Source organism: Tamandua tetradactyla, chromosome 7 (genome assembly GCF_023851605.1).
Source record: "Tamandua tetradactyla isolate mTamTet1 chromosome 7, mTamTet1.pri, whole genome shotgun sequence".
Classification (NCBI taxonomy): Eukaryota; Metazoa; Chordata; class Mammalia; order Pilosa; family Myrmecophagidae; genus Tamandua; species Tamandua tetradactyla.
Window position 1 is genome coordinate 40979853 of NC_135333.1, and position 15930 is coordinate 40995782.

Sequence of the window (15930 nt, forward strand, 5' to 3'; positions counted from 1 at the left end):
ACTGGGGAGAATGCCCGTGCCTCTGCATCAGTGAGAACCTCCAGCGACGACGGAGCAAACAGCGTACATTCACCTCAAGACAGAGGCACATAATCCACGCTAGCATGGGCCTATTGTGCAACTGATTGTAGTAAAAACACACAATGGAAGCCCTACGATGTGACAAAGACCGGCTGCTTTCTGCCATAAATTTCCCCCAGCAAGAGGGAGAAAGAGCTGGAGCTCTCTGGAAAGGCCTAATCCTGCCTTGGCGGGCCCCTCGGGCCCTCTCAGCCCCACCCTGCAAATGGAAGCAAGTATTCCAGGGATCTACTGCCCCTGCCTCTCTTGGAGCCCCAGGTTCCTCTTTCCTCTGGAACATTCCAGGTGGTGTTCTCGGCTGGGGCAGCTCCTCTGCACTGAAGTCATGGCAGGCAGGCAGCCCCTTGTTGAGGTGATGAGTTTCCACACAGGCAGAGCATGGCTGAGCACAGTGAATTAGGAACTGGGGAGAAATGCCGGGCCCATGGATCCTGTCCCTAATGAACAGCAAACACTGTTGGCAGACAGCTCTAGGATATGCTATGTGCCGGGTGCTCTGATGGGGAAACTGAGGCTCACTCATGTCCCACCCCACCCCCAGCAAAGTTTTTAGCCTGGTTCTGGGACATGTATGTCCAACACATCCAAGAAGGAAAGGCCACCGGGTATGGCTTCTTTGCTTCCTTGACAGCAGTGTACGGGCTCCCCAGAGCCCAGGGCCCAGATCAGAAACTGACCCTGAGCCCGCATGAAACACACCTCACTGGGGACAGTCATCTCTACTGTCCAGCCTCTGCCACCTGGGGAGCACAAAAGGAAGTGCCAGAGGGTAAGCAAGCCAGCGTGGAGGGGAGCAGAGTCAGGCCACGGGGGCAGTGGCGGGGGGTGGGAAGGGCCTTAAATGTGCAACTACTGGCCTGGTACAGAGGTCAAGGCAAAGTGCCCACTTTGAGCCGACTTTCCTCCATCCATTCAAGGGTGAAGAGCACAACAGAAGCCCATCTGTTTTGGGCCAGAAAACCACTAGCCCTCATCCATGCCTTGGGCTGGCCTGCCTGGCAGGGGCACCACGGCCAGCAGGGTGATGGTCAGTCCTGCGTGAAGACGGGACACTAGGAGCACATCCGGGCCCTGATGTTGGGTGGAGCAGTCCCGGGCACACTGTTCCAAAGGTGCCTGCCGTGTGGGAAAGCCTCTACCCCGCGCTGCGGGAAACACGGACACATGGGGCGTGTCCCTACCTGAGGGGCTTCTCATCCTCATGACACAGGAGCTCGGACCCCTGCCCATGTCATCTCTCTGCCACCCCATCGCGAGGGCAGGGTGACTTTGCAAAAGAGGCTTTCCCCGAGGTGCAAGGGGAGCAGGAACAACTCACATTTAAGCATATGCTGTGCAGAACAGAAAGATTCCCTTGGGGGAGCCCCAGGAGACACCCGAAGGGGAAGGAAGCTGTCCTCCGGGGCAGCTACCGCGGGAAGCAGAGGTCTGGGGAACGTCATCAGGGAAACATGCCGTGCGGATGAAGACGCTGTGGGGGGAGCAAGCCAAGCCATGAATCCAACGGCGAGTCCCTGGGAGCATCGAGGAGGGTCGGGGGTCCCCACCCTTGGGCACTGACCCACTTTCCAGCCACATCTCGAGGTCCACATTGGCTCAGCTGGTGAGGGGCAAGTGAGCCTATTCCTCAGTGGCCGAAAATGGCCCCAAACGGCCACTGCATGACCAAATTAGAGTCTGTGACCTGGGCAAACCAATCTTATTTACTCGGGTTACCTCCATCAGGCTCCTTCTCTTTCTTTTGTTTGCCATCAAGGCTGTCTCCTGCCCGCCCTCCCCCACCACTGCCCTCCCCCAGCTCTCCATGGCTACTCAGAAAAGCTCCAGCAGCCTCTCGCAGGGTGCCCCCACAGTCTCTCACTGCCCCTCTAAATACCAGGAACCGCATGCAGTGCCCCAGTCACTTCCGATGGACACCCAGACCCCACCTTTCATCACATGGAGGATAAGGTGCAGTGCTCCAGCCACTAGCCCCAATTGGGTGGGCATGGGCCGGGTGACAGAGGCAGCTCCTGCCCACAGGTGGGAGTCATGGAAGGAGACTGTGGGCAGCATGCGGGGGTACTGCCAGAAGCCTACTCAGGGGTGGCAGAGGGTGACAAGCTGGCCAGGCGGGCCAATGAACAGGCAGAGGGACAATGGCCGGCTGGGGGGCGGGGGAGATGGACGGGCCACAGGCGACCCTACACTTGGGAGCCCAGTACAGCGAGGCAGACCCCATCTAGGTGTGCCCAGCCCCTGAGCCCTGAGGATCTGCCATGCAGAAAGTGCTTTCCCCCCACGGGTTCTCCAGAGGAGGGGAGAGGGTGCCCCAGCTGCTGGCAGAGCTCGGGCAGAGCCTACAAGGCGTCTGGGGTGGAGGCGTGTCCAGGCCCAGTGAGGGCCCAATGCAGACGGGCAGGTGGGCACCTGAGCTCCCCCAGAAGGAGGCGATCGGGCTGCAGCCGCACGGCCATGGGACGCAGGACACATGAGCATGAGAATGAACAATGTGCTTCCTTACGAGCTGGTCGGCAGCAAAACAAAAGGGAACAAGAAGACCCACACTGTCACGGCCTCTCCGCGGAGAGCACCTGACACTTGTGTCACACCCGGGTCCAAGCGGATACACTCGGCTTTGGAGTTGAGTTTGTGCAGCCCAGAATCTCAGCCTTCGGCGAAAGCCCCCACAACGCTCCTTCTGCGCCTTCCCCCGGGATGGGGTGATCTCTGGCTCCTTGTCCCTGTTCCCCAGCCTGGGGCTCATCGCAGGGCCACCCCAACCCTAGCACAGGGATGGGGCTTTGCACCAGCCCCTCAGCAGATCTGTGGTTCCCAAACACCTTTCCCACCCACATGTCTTTACAATTTCAGAATATGAGATGTCTTCAGACAGAAAAGCCACCAGGGGCCCAGGGCCGTGTGCCGGGCCGGTGGGGGTGGGTGGGAGGGCGTCCTACCTTGTTGTAGTACTGCACCTGCACCAGGTGCCACCGCCCATCACTCACACCGCCCGGAACCTGCGGCGCCACCGTCGTCGTGGTCTCACCTGGGTCCAGAGAGAAGGGAGAGTCAGCAAGGAGCCCGCACCAGCAGGAGGCCATGGCAGCAGAAGGATGCATGCCACCCAGAAACGTGGCCCTAATGCCCCTGCCGGGCTGCCTGCCCAAGGTCAGGACTCCAAACTCACAGGCCACCAGGGCACTGGAATGTTAGCGCACCTGCCACCCACACAGCCCCCCATGCGCTGGGGACACACCCTTCACACGAGGGCACCAGGCTGCCAGCTAACACTCAGTAGATGGCCCAATTTCACGCTTTCCTAATGACAAAAGTAATTTTCATTCACTTTTTTAAATAGGAAAAATGTTATAAAAGTGTAAAGAAGGAAAACTCATCTCTTAGCACACTGTCCAGAAGCAGTTCTGGCCACAGGCCAGGGAGTCCTTCCCTTCATTTCAGGCACTGTGCTGACACAAAGTCAAAACAGGCGAGTGCTGTGTTCCTAAATGCACACAGGCCCTTTGAAACGCCCTGGGGGATTCTGAGCACACTCCCGGACCAGCAGGTGGCAAGGGGAAGCAAGCAGCTCTACACGGGAGGGCATGCATATTCCAGAAACAAGGGGGCAGCTCTACTCGGGAGGGCATGCATATTCCAGAAACAAGCGGTAGGGGTCTGCAGACCCGACTATGGGAGAACAATGACATCAGCCCCCACAAAACCAGGGGGTCATCATGAGGTACCTGGAAGACAGTCAACTGTGACCCCACCGCAGAAAGTGTCCCACGGAGAAAGGCTTTTTACTTTATTTTCACGGTTGCTAAAGAACATCACTTGTCTTGGAGCGCTCCCACTTGCAGACAGCACCCCTGCTTCACAGGCAATGCTCTTTGGCACCCAGACCCCTCCCCAGGCGTGGGGACGTGCACCCTGGCTGACTGCTTTGTGGCCGGTGCCGAGGGCTGCCGGAGAGAGCCACGTGGGGCCTGCAGCGGTCTGTCCTCCCTGGGCTCCACGTTCCTCCAGGACAGCTGAGACCTTCAGGTCAGGGTCAAAACCAGGCTCCCAGGCACTGTGCTGGGGGAGTTAAGCAGAGCCCAGGAGCTTGGAATTAAGTGTGCAAATGGAAGACAGGTTGATACATTTTGGAGTTAGGGCCTTAATTTTCCTGGCATGATATAGAACTCCTTTTGAAGAGACAGCAACCAGGAGACACTTATAACACCTGGCTTCAGCCCCTCTCTGTAGTAATGTTGTGTGTGTGTGTATGCTGTATGGCGGAGGTCACATTTCGCTATTTTTCTACGTGAGTATCCTGTCATTGCAGCACCATTTGTTGAATTTTTGTTTGTTTTTTGTTTGCTTTGCTTGTTTATTTTTGGGAAGTGCATGGCGTGGGAATCAAACCTAGGTCTTCCATGTGGCAGGTGAGAATTCTACCACTGAACTACCCTTGCACCCCCTGTAGTAATGGTTGCTGCCAGCGTAGCATGTACTTCCTTACGTAAATGGAAAAAAAGGTGTGTGCGCAGAGAAAAGAATGGGAGGCGGCCTGCCAGGATGTTCTCGGGGCGATCTCTGCAGGGTGGACCTGGAGGACTTTATGGTTTTATTTCTGGTGATCTGTATATTTTTGCAGTTTTGTAAAACGTGCTACTTATTAGAACACAGCTCATGTCGTCTAGTAAAAAGTTTTTAAAAATCTGGAATCTGTGACAAAGAAAACCTGTCATAGCTGTCGAAAGATTTAAGGAGACGGACGAACTATAAGTCTGTTTTAGAGCTGTGACTGAGAATATATTTGATGTCAGTTTTGATGATGCAAAACTGAGAATAATCCAAAGCCATCACAGAGAAGGACAGAGGGTGATGACCCTTTTAGGTCTTTCTAGATTAAATCATGGTACATTTCCCCGAGACCGTCCACCTCAGAGTAACTCATCTCTTTGTCAACATGGCAAGGGCTTGGCAAATATTTTTCGATCTGCAGCTGTACTGCAATGATTCCCCAATTTTTGGAAGTATGAACTATTCTTTTCCGCCTTTTCAGCATTGTAAAAAAGGCCTCGGTGAACAGCTTGGCTCTTGTTGGGTTTCCCTCCCCCTCCCTAGGTTGGGGGTGTTCTTAGCTGGTGAAGCACATGCGAAGCGCTCAGAGCCAACCCTTCCTTCCTGGAGGGGGGGGGGGGGCCTCACCTGCGGAGAAGGTGAGCTGCACCTGCTCGTCCACAATCTCCAGGGCAATGAAGTCGTGCTTCTCATTGAAACGGCCATTGTAGAGCAGCAGGCCATTCCTGTCCTGTGTGGCGAACCTGCAGACGAAGTGGAAGGTGTCACAGGGCGACGGCCCGGGACGGGAGGCAACAGGGGGCAGGTGTGGGAGCAGGAGGCTGCCCGCCCGTGACGTGCCCGGCCTGAGGGGGCCAAGGCGTTGGGCACGGCGGTAAAACTCTGGTCTCCCACACTCAAGCTGCTTCCTTCAAGACAAAGAAAGTCCTCCTGGGCATCCCGCCCCCCGCCCCGGAGGGCCGCGCCGCACAGCCCTGAGGGGTCCCAGGGAAGGTCTTCAGAGCTGCCCAATCGTCCTCCCACCTCCATTTACAAAGACCCAGGGAGCCTTCTGGATGATGTGGGACTATCTGCTGAGTCAGCTGATGCCTGCATCATCAGAGACTAAATGTCTGGGTGTGTGTGTGTGTGGGGGGGGTCCCTTCTTCTCTAATTTCCAGATGGTTTCTCCCTCTTATGCAGCAGGAGTTTGTCTGTACCAGCCTCAACTCCTCAAAACCTGAGCCTTTTCCTCAAATCACGGGAAATTGGCGGCTTGCACCTGCACCTCGGATGCTGGTGAGAAGTGATGGGGAACGCTAAAGGAAAAAGGTCAATGCCAAACTGGACCTGTCAGGGGTGGGGTAAGACTGAGAGAGCACAAAGCTACACCTGACTGCCTCAAGGAGCCCCAGTGGCCGGCTCAGACCTCATTATCTCTGCTGGCTCCTCTCTGAATCCAACAGGGAAGGGCCCATGAGCAACGGAACCAGGGATGACATGGCTGTGTCATTACTATGGCATCAGCACTGCCCGGGGGCCAGGATGGGAGACAGGGAACAAAGGAGGAAGAACAAAGCATGGTGGGAAGAAACGAGAGGCTACAGGAAAAATGGAGAAAAATGGAGCCACTGGGGAGCCCCAAGCAGCAACCAGGAAGAGGAGAGGAACAGGTCGCAAAGAAAGCACCCAGAAGCCCAAGCGGCAGGCCTGCTCCAACTGGCCCTCCACGGCACTGCATCAGGGGCAGGCAAGGGACCCAGCGCCTTCCAGGGCCTTCCAGGGTCCCCACCCACGCCAGCCCCAAGGAGCAACCCCTCCTCTGCACAAGTTCTGGGGCGGCTTCTTCACGAGTTTGCTTCTAAAGTCATTCCCTGCAAAGCGCTGATTTAACGTTGGTCCCGACTTCTTACCCATCACCCACATTAGGGAAACTGCCCACCAATCATCATCAAACGTCACAATCTTACAAATACCGTTTAACTAGCCCACAAAATGCTACGTTACAAAGACACCGAGCAAAGCATGACTATTTTTTAGTTTCTCCATCCCTGCATTCTGGAGCCAAAGGGCTTTCTGTGGGCTTCCAGCATGTTTGCAGGCCCCGTGTGCATGAGGCTGCCCACCACTGGCACCTCCTGGGCACTTTCCCACATCACTGCAACCCCTCGGTCACCGCAACGCGTGTGACTGAGGACTGCAGGACACGGCCTGGCAGCCAGTGGCGTGACCGTCCACAAACCACACGCTGAAAACTAGCAGAAGCCACGAGGACATCTTTTGATTCCGAGGGCGGAAGTGCTCAGGGATCCCCTAGCAGAGCCAGCCATGGGGCCCTCCTGGGCAGGGAGAAGGGCTCCATGTGGAGGCAGGCAGAGAGCAAGGGCCAGGGTGACCACCACCCATCCCACCACCTGCCCGAAAGGCAGAAGACAGAGGGCAAGGGGCCAGGGTGACCACTGCCTGTCCCACCATCTGCCTGAGGGCAGAAGGCGGCAGGGACCGATGGGCCAGAAGGAAACGGGCAAACCTTCCAAGCAGCAGGTCTCCTTGGGGAACAATGCTACTGCCACCAAGACAGGAGGGTCCCAGCAAGCTGGGCAGGAAGCCGCTGTCTCCCCCATTCCCCCTGCTTTCCACATCCCCTGGAAAAGGGCCACAGATGTAAGGATTAGAAATAAAGTCACAAGTGCTGCACCCAGCCACACAAATCCAACTGGTGGTGGCTGATGTAGGTTTATTCAGATTAGTCTAAAAGGAAACCCAGGGGGTGGAACCAAAGGATGAGAACTGCCCACTCATGGGAGAAAGCCCACCCGGGCAAGGAGGCTTCCACGCCAGCAGTGCCAGAAGCACGGGCCACGGGGCACGGCCTGGGGTGGCATCCACTTGGAAACCTGGGCATGTCTCGTGGCCCTTCTGTGCCCCCGTCTGCTCAGCTCTAAGGGCGGCAGCAGCACCCGCCTACCAGGGCTCTGGCTGAGAAGGAGGTAGGTTCTGACACGTGGGGAGCCCAGGGTAGCACCCGGCTTTGCACAAGGCCCCCACGCCACCATGGCTGTGACATTCTATAGGGCCCAGAAGGGCTCCCACTTGGGACAAGTCTTCCTTGGAGAAAAGCTGTCTGCACCTAATGCTGATGCTCAATTTCTGGGCTTCTCTGCAGGGCCGGGGGCAGGGTGGGGAGGGGCAAGGCAGGGCCGCAGAGCCAGGGGCTGTCCAAGGTGAGTTCAGGGGATACAGCCCCCGCCCTCTGCAACTCACCCCTGCCTACCTGCCACCAAACCATAGAGATTTTCCCCCAGAACAGCCGGAGATTCTGAATTGACATCTCAGTGGCCATAATTTCTGGGAGAGCTGGGGACCCCCAGATACAGAGAGTTGGAGATCATCACCCCCCGAATGGGCATCTTGGGGGCCACAGTGCTGGGAGCAGTGGGCACTGAAGACTTGTTGGCACAGAACCCCCAGCCAGTCACTCGCAAACCTCCGGGTGCCCAGAGGGAGCTGGGCACAGCGGTGGACAGTCCCTATGAGCCGAGGCCAGAGGCCGAGGCAGCGCCTGGTCTCAGCACCTGCTACCTCCCAGAAGCTTGAAGCGGGGAGTGACTCCGCCAGCCCATGGGATTTATCTAATGGCTTCAAAAACCACATCTGCTTTGGAGACTTCAGCATGCTAGAACCTTAACACCCAGGAAAGTCAGGATGGAGAGGTCTGGCAGGGGTCCACCACTCCCTGGCCACGAACTGGCAGAGAACCAGTTTAGAACCAAAAGATTAAAACCAAGATGCAGAAAATCCTCCTGTGAGTCAAGCTACCACGTATTACACGTATTAGTCAGAGTACCCGGTCTGAGCCCTCGTGGGGTCACCAGGGGCAGACAGAACCCCTGCCAGCAGGGAGGCCACCGTCTGGAAGGCAGTGCACGAGCTTGCCATAGTGGCCACCCAACAGCATTTCACTGTCACCCTGCCCACGCCGGGGGCTGACCCCAGGAATTGGGGTGGGGGATGGGGGAGGGAAACAGCCTGCACAGGGGCCTGGAAAGGTCAGGTCCAGAGAGCAAGGAGGAGGGCCGAGTGACCACAGGACAGGGTTCCACTGCTGGGGACAGGGGGGTCAGCAGAAGAGGCCTAGACTCAGGCTATAGAGCACACCAGAATGAGGCTATCACGCAGGTGTCATGCAGGTGAGCAATGGCGGCAGCCGGGCCATGATGGGGACTGGGAGGAGAGAGGGAGTAGAGGGAGAGGCCCAAGACAAGGGGCAGGGGAGAGAAGGTTAAAATCGACAGGGCCATGGCCTGGGTCAGTGGCAGTGTCGCTGGCCCCAGGGCCCAAGGGACAGGGACAAAGAAGGCGGGCAACCCTGGACTGGGGCATGCGAGACACACGTGGGATGCCCAGGTGGAGATGCCTGCACGTCTAAATGCATGCCATTTAAGGGCATGCGCCCCATGCAGCTGGATTCTGTGATTCTATGGGCACAGTGCTGGGACTTGGAGAAAAGAACGGCCCCTCTCCAGCTCCCACCTCTAGCTCTGGAGGGTCAGTGGCGTCCTATCCCGGGAGCAACTTCAGGGTCCTCCCACTGGACCTTGAGATTCCAAGGACCAGAGGCACAGATGATACAGCGCCACTGCCTGGAGCATTTCCCATGCACTGGGTGCTCGAATCTCAGCCAGTGTCCGCTGGCCTCCCACCCTGCAGGCACAATTCCAGCATAACTGCAGCCAACAAAAGGGCATAGCTGCGGCCCCCCTTCCCTGCTCCCAGTGTGCCCACGGGGACCTGCCATCCAGAGCTTTGCCTGAGCAGCCTGTCCACGCTCGCAGTTCAGTGGCACTGAAAGGCAGTAGGTGGGCAATGCCTGGAAGACCCAGGAGTCTGGGCCCAGGCCCTGCTCAGGGACCACCCAGGGTGCAGCACCCCCAGCGCTCTCTGAGGCCAGCCTGCACTGCACCACACACCCTTCAGGGGAGGAGCTCCGTCCAGTCCTGAGAGGTCTGGAGCTTCAAGGGGCCGTTCAGCCAGAGGAGCAGGGCTGGAGGGGCCTGCGAAGGAGAGCACAGGGCCCCCGTGCTCCTCAGAGGATCCAGCTTCAGCTATGGGTCCCAGATACCCAGACATAAAGTACACCCCGCTCTACAGAGTAAGCCCCCAAAAGACTTTTCAATGGAAACGACAGATTGATGAAAGTTAAATTAAATCTAAATTTTTTCAGGTTTAAGATGGAAAAATAAAATAACCCTCAAGAGGCTGCAGCTTCGTGTTACAGACCAAGATAGCAGTCTTGAAAGGGGCTGCCCTCGGCCACACCCCGCTCACTGTGGCAGAGCAGGAGCTGAACCTGGGTCTGCCTCACCCCCCAAGCCCAGGGCCCTTTCACCTCCAGCCCCCCAGAGGTCGGAGGTGCTGCATACTGGCAAGCGGCAGCACCCAGGACAGGCAGCGCCAGCTCCACGACCCGACAGGACCCAGAGCTTCGTTTTGTGCTCTTTTGTCCTGCCTTGAAATTCTAAACAGCTTTTAAACACTTTCACTGTGGAGGGGCCCCGCAGGTTACGCCGTCGCTCCCACGGCCAGCACTGGCAGACCCTCCCAGCCGGCCCGGGCCCCGGCGACGGAGTGCGGCTGTCAGGGACACCGCCACGGCGCCCGGCCCGGGACGCGCTTACGTGAGGGCGATGGTGAAGTGGAAGCGCTGCCGCAAGCCGCGGAAAGTCACGAAGGACTGGGGCGGGAAGCTGCGGGCCGTCACCTCGCAGTAGGGACGCTCGTACTCGCCGGGGGGGCACACACAGTGGAAGCCGCCGATGAGCAGGTTCACACAGGTGCCTCCGTTTCTGCACACGCCGCTGGCACAGCGGCCGGAGCGCGTGTTCACCTCGCAGTGCTCTCCTGGAGGGGGGAGACAGCTGGTTACGGGGGGCCAAAAAGGAGCCAGCGAGCTCCCAGCGACCCCTGGAAAAGCGTGAGCTGTCCTCTGCTGTGGAGAGAAGACAGGAGGCTGGGTGAGTGGGCTGCGAGGCTGGAAGCTCCCAGCATGCTCAGGCCCTGCCTGTCCCTTCCCAGCCCCCATGTGCGGCCTCAGGATGCTGGACAGACAGAAACCGGGTCAGCCTGCTGGAGGATGGTCCCTGGGTCCAGGAGGGACCCTGCGATAGAACATGGCAGCTGTCCACCCCCATCCACGGCCTTCCAGGCCCCTCGTATCCCAGGGAGGTAAAGAAACCAGGGCCACGTCTTGGCGTCCAATCCCACCCCGAGCACCCCACTGGAAGGAGGTGGCCAAGCACAGCCGAGCACAGCCAGGCCTGCTAGAGGCTCTGGAACACACTGTGATCAGACAGGCTGAGGGCCACCTCCTTGGCGGCCTCTGCTGTGCCTGCGCCCCCCACCCCATTCCCCTACCTGGCACGCATCTGTCCCTCTCGCCAACCTGTGAGCTTGCCCAGGACAGGGACCACAGGCCCTGACATCCTTCCCAGGGCCACACCCCTCCTGTCACCCCTCCAGAAGCTGTCCCTGAGAGGCTGGGCAGGGGGCCCACAGCTGGTCACCCCTCACCCCTCACCCCGAGGCTCCCTCAGCAAAGGATTGCAGGAGCCAGGCCCCCTGGGCAGGCACTGCACGTGCCAACAGGGAAAAGGTCTCCCCCAAGGTGAAGGGAGGTGGCACTCAGCCCCAGTCGGTCCCGAGCAGCGCCTGTTGACTGCCTGCCAGGTCAGCGGTGCCGTTTGCAGAGTGGTCCTTGCACCTCCAGGTGGGGACGAGGGACCCGATAACAGATCCCACATCAGCCCACCCAGGGCCCCGTCCCCTCCTCCTTGGACAGAGCTCCCCCAAGAGCTGCGGATCACCAGGCCTTCTAACAACCAGAAAATCCCCCAGATACCAGCAAAATTGTTTAATGCATCTTAAGATAAAAGTATTATATGCACATACAAAAAAATTCAGGTGGACAGAAAGCACAGCATGAAGAGTAAAAATCATCCACAATTTTCAGGGGGGAAAAACCTAAAGTGGGCAGGCCACCCACACACGCTGTCCAGGCCCCTGCCTTCTTTCCTCACTGCTAGCTCCTGCTCACATCCAACCAGCATATGGAAGCGCCGCTTCATTCTTCTCATACTCTTCCATGAGAGGAGTGCATCAAAATTCAAGCCCCTTGTTTCTTACTCTATTATTGATGGACCTGCAGCTGTTTATAGGCTTCTTTTACTGCAAATAACGTGCAAATGATTTGCAATAAACACCCTTGTATATAAACCTTGGTGTGTTTTTACAATCTCTCTGTAGAGAAGACTCCTAACCTGGCCAACTCAGATATATATATATATATGCACGTCATTTACATGCTGAGATATAATGGATGTTTCCAGACAGCCCTCCCAAAGATTGCACAAATTCACACTCCAATCTATGTGCAGGAGAGTGTTTTGTCCCCAATCCTCACCAATACTAGGGATTACTGCTCTTTAAAATATTTTGCATTTCTCAAAAATGATAAGCTGTTGCTCAAAGATGCTTGCCATTTGCATTTCTTTAAGATGGGGTTCAGCGTCTTTTCACATTTTATTGGTGATTTATTTTTCCTTTGCACTGAGCTGCCTGGTAACTCCTCTCTCTGCTCATTTCTCTACCAGGTTATTGTTCTTGCTCTCACTGTTTCACACAAGTTCCTTGTAAACTATCCTCTGCAATCTCTCTGGCAATTCCCCCCCATTTAATGTTTAACTTCTAATCTGGCCGATGCGTCTGGAGCCACAAAGACATTTTATAGCTGCAAACAGGAATACAGGTCGATTTTCCCTTCATGGCATCGGGTGCTTTTGGGATCTTTAAAGATGGGTCTAAAGAGATGGAGCAGGAACTTGAAGGTCTTAGGGTGTGTGGAAATCGGCGGGCCTGGGTGTGAGGTCACATGTGCAGGGAGGAGGGCAGCCTGGACTCTTGTTCCTCCCGGGGCCCAGAAGCCACCAGAGTCCCCAGGATATGACGGTCCTCGGAGGCCTAGGCCAGGGTCTCGCGGAAGACACTTCCCGAGCTGATCAGTGAGGCCGGAACTGGGATGGCTGGGGTGGTGGGGGTTCGGCGGGCAGTGGCAGAGCTCCGTGGAGTCTATCTGGGTTCCCAGTTGTGGGGGTTGAGTGGCGCCCCCAAACAGTCCTCCGCACCGGCCCCCGTGAATGGGATCGGAAAGAGGGTCTTGGAGACAGAATCAAGTTACGATATGGCCACACGGGAGGGGACGGGGCCCCCGATCCCACGACTGCTGCCCCTGTAAGCGAGACCGTCTGGACACAGACACGTGCACAGGGAGAGGCAGAGGTTGGTGTAACGAGCTACAAGCCAGGGAACAGCAGAGGGGGTCAGCCACCCCCGGTCACAGGAAGAGCCCAGGAAGGAGGCTGCCCGCAGGTTCCAGAGGGGGCACGGCCCTGCCACATCTGGATTTTGGATTTCCAGTGTCAGGAGCTGGGAGAGAATAAATTTCTGTGGTTCTACATAACCCAGCGTGTGGGAACATTTATGGCAGCCCCAGGAAATGAACACACCAAATAACAAAAAAAATACATATATGATGTGAGATAACTGGAATTTAAACAGACTGGATGTCAAAGAGATTAAATGTTATTACCAATTTTTTTAAAAGATAAATAAACGGGGTGCAGTTGAGGGTAGGGCCATGGTACCTGCCCAGTAGCCCCTCTGGGGCAAGGAACTTGCTCCTCCAAGCTCTGCACGCGGCTGTTGGCACCACACACCTGAGACCTGCTTTGCCCCCAGCCCCAAAAGCTCCTTGCCCAAAGTCTCGCCTCCAATGACGGGCTGGAGGGGACACAGTGGCCTGGGCTCAGCCAAGCCTGGGCTGTGACCACCCTGCACACAGACCTCGGGGCACCAGGGCCCCCTTCTCAGGGAAGCCCCCCTGGCACAGTGAGCTCCATGACTGGTTCGCTCAAGGACCCCCATTCAATCACTTGCCTAAAACGAGCTTATTTTTGAGGAATAGACGGAACTGAGTTGCAGTCAGCACTGCGACCACCAGAAGCAAACACGGCTTGTGAATAATCTGCATTTCCCTCTACTTCCCCAGGTGGCTCCGGGCCTCGGTCCCAAGGCTGAAGCACCCGAGGAGACGGCATGTGTGCCACAGAAAGCCAGGCGGACAGCTGAAATCTCCCAGGTCTCACCAAATGTCATGATGACGCAGAGACCTGACTTCTGCTCCTGGGGCTGTGCACGGGACGGGGTCTGGTCACAGTGGGTGTCTCTCCTGCCCCTTCCTGCAGCACTGGCCCCCCAGGCAGGGCACCCCCAAGGCCCTCACGCCCAGGGGAGGGGTGACCAGAGAGGGACAGGGAAGAGAAGGGGGCGTACCGTGGAAAGGGCCAGGCCGGTTCTGGTTTGGTGAACTCTGCCAGGGTATCCAAATGTCCACCGCGGACAAGAGTGAAGCCTGCCCCCGCCTGTCCCCCAGGACTGCTGCCCAATCCCACCTGTTCCTGTCTTGGGGGAGCCCACACAGGCCACGTCCTTCCCAAGGGCCCAAGGACTCTCCTTCCTGGCCTCACGGGACAGAGGGTCCCCTCTCAGAGGTGGCCACGGGCTCAGCGAGGAAAGGAAAGCGCCCTAGCTCTGGGACGTTCGAAGCTGAGCTTTCCAGGGCTCCGGTGACAGGGTCCTGGGATGTAAGGCATGGAAATATGGCTCTGAGGCCACAGGCCCACATCCAGGCCGTGCCCGTACCCCCACTGCCCGCCTCCACCCTCACCTGGGGACCCCCTCTGTGCCTAAACCCCCCCTTCCTATAAGAACAGCACTGGGGCTTTCAGGGCCTCCCAATGTTCAGGACAGTTTCATCTTGAGCTCCTTAATGAATCACATCTGATTCCATTTCCAGATCAAGGCGCGTTCTGAGTTCTCGGAGGGCCGAAACCCGGAGCGGACGATGCCTCCTGACCGGCTAGGTCCTGCTGCTCCTGCCCCCAAACATGGCTGTCAGCGGCAAGAGGGAAACCACATCCTCCCGACGGGAGCGAAAACGATAAAAACGCAGAGCCGCCCCTCAACAGCGGCCAGCACCCACGGCCTTGGGGACGCACCAGGGATACGGGAGCTGCCCTGCAGAGCTGGGCTTCCACCGAAGGCCCCAAACGAATACTAGGTAGGCTTCTTTCTGCCCCTCCTTGGAAGAGCTTGCTGTTTTAAGTATGTTGCGAATAAAACGGCGTGCCCACGAAGCTGGCTGCTCGGGTTCACCGCGAAGTTTTCATTTTCCTTTCCAGTGGGTGGCCCCAGCTGTCTGCTTGAAAACCACAAGCGTGGCAGAGCTCTATGTCTGCAGCAGCGCGCCCCGAGAGGAGGCAGTGGGGCACCCTGTGCATGAACCCCGGGGCTCCGGGAACTGCCTGGCCCCTCTGCCCTCAGGGCCCACTCCTTCCACAACCTCGCAGCCTCATGCAGCCCTGGCCAGGCCAGCTGCCCCAGCCTCCACTGCACACCCAGGCCCCGGCCGCTCCGGGGCCCCCCTAACTGGGGATGGGGTCTCGTCATCCATGCAGCGAGGCAGGCAGGGTCTGGAGCCACGCCCCGTCCCCCTTCCCCTTACCAGTGTCTCCCACAGTCACCTGGAGCCCCAGGGGCAGCTCCACTGCCACCGCCATCCCCAGTCCATGCAGAACTCCCCATGGGACCACGGAGGCCTCCCCAGAGGTCTCCTGCACCCACCCCTTGCCCATCGCCTTACAAATGCCCGTCCTTCACTTAATGGATGAGCTCATCGCAGGTCACTCCCCACTGCCCCACGGAGAGTCTATGCTGCTGGGGGCTGCCTCAGCCACGTGCCCGGCCATGCCCACTGCCCGCCCTGCACCCACTCATGGGGGCCGCAGGTCTCCCTCCTCCCAGGGCCACAGGACGACTGGACGGTAAATGAACATACATGGCACATGGCAGCCCCCCAGAGTGTGCCCTGTGCCAGGCGCCCCACCCTCCTGACCTCTGTCGCAGCATCCCAGGCTCAGCAAGCCCGTCTACCCGCCCAGAACCCCCCTCTCTGGACAGCGACCTGGTTCCCATCCGCCTGAGGTTGGGTCACCTGTTAACGACCTGTTAACATACACCTGTTGCTTTGTATGTTATATTTTACAACAAAAATATTTAAAAAAAAATGTCCCCCCGAGGCCCTGTGAGGGTGAGGCAGGGTCTATTTGGGGGCTACGTAAAGCGGATGCCCAAGAAAGACCCTGTGTAGCCCCAGCGGATGCCTGGCACATGGCAGGTCCTCCATGAATGCTTGTGACATGAAGT

General features: G+C 57.7%; 1 protein-coding gene across 1 annotated transcript in view; it reads right to left on the reverse strand.

The window, feature by feature from the left end:
• Positions 1–15930, reverse strand: part of CELSR1 (cadherin EGF LAG seven-pass G-type receptor 1) — a 168162-nt gene that overhangs the window by 72520 nt on the left and 79712 nt on the right. The window contains exons 3-5 of the mRNA XM_077169185.1: positions 10290–10512; positions 5260–5375; positions 3021–3109 (exon numbers count right to left, since the gene is read on the reverse strand). Coding sequence (XP_077025300.1) covers positions 3021–3109; positions 5260–5375; positions 10290–10512 — 428 coding nt within the window. The remainder of the gene's footprint in view (positions 1–3020; positions 3110–5259; positions 5376–10289; positions 10513–15930) is intronic.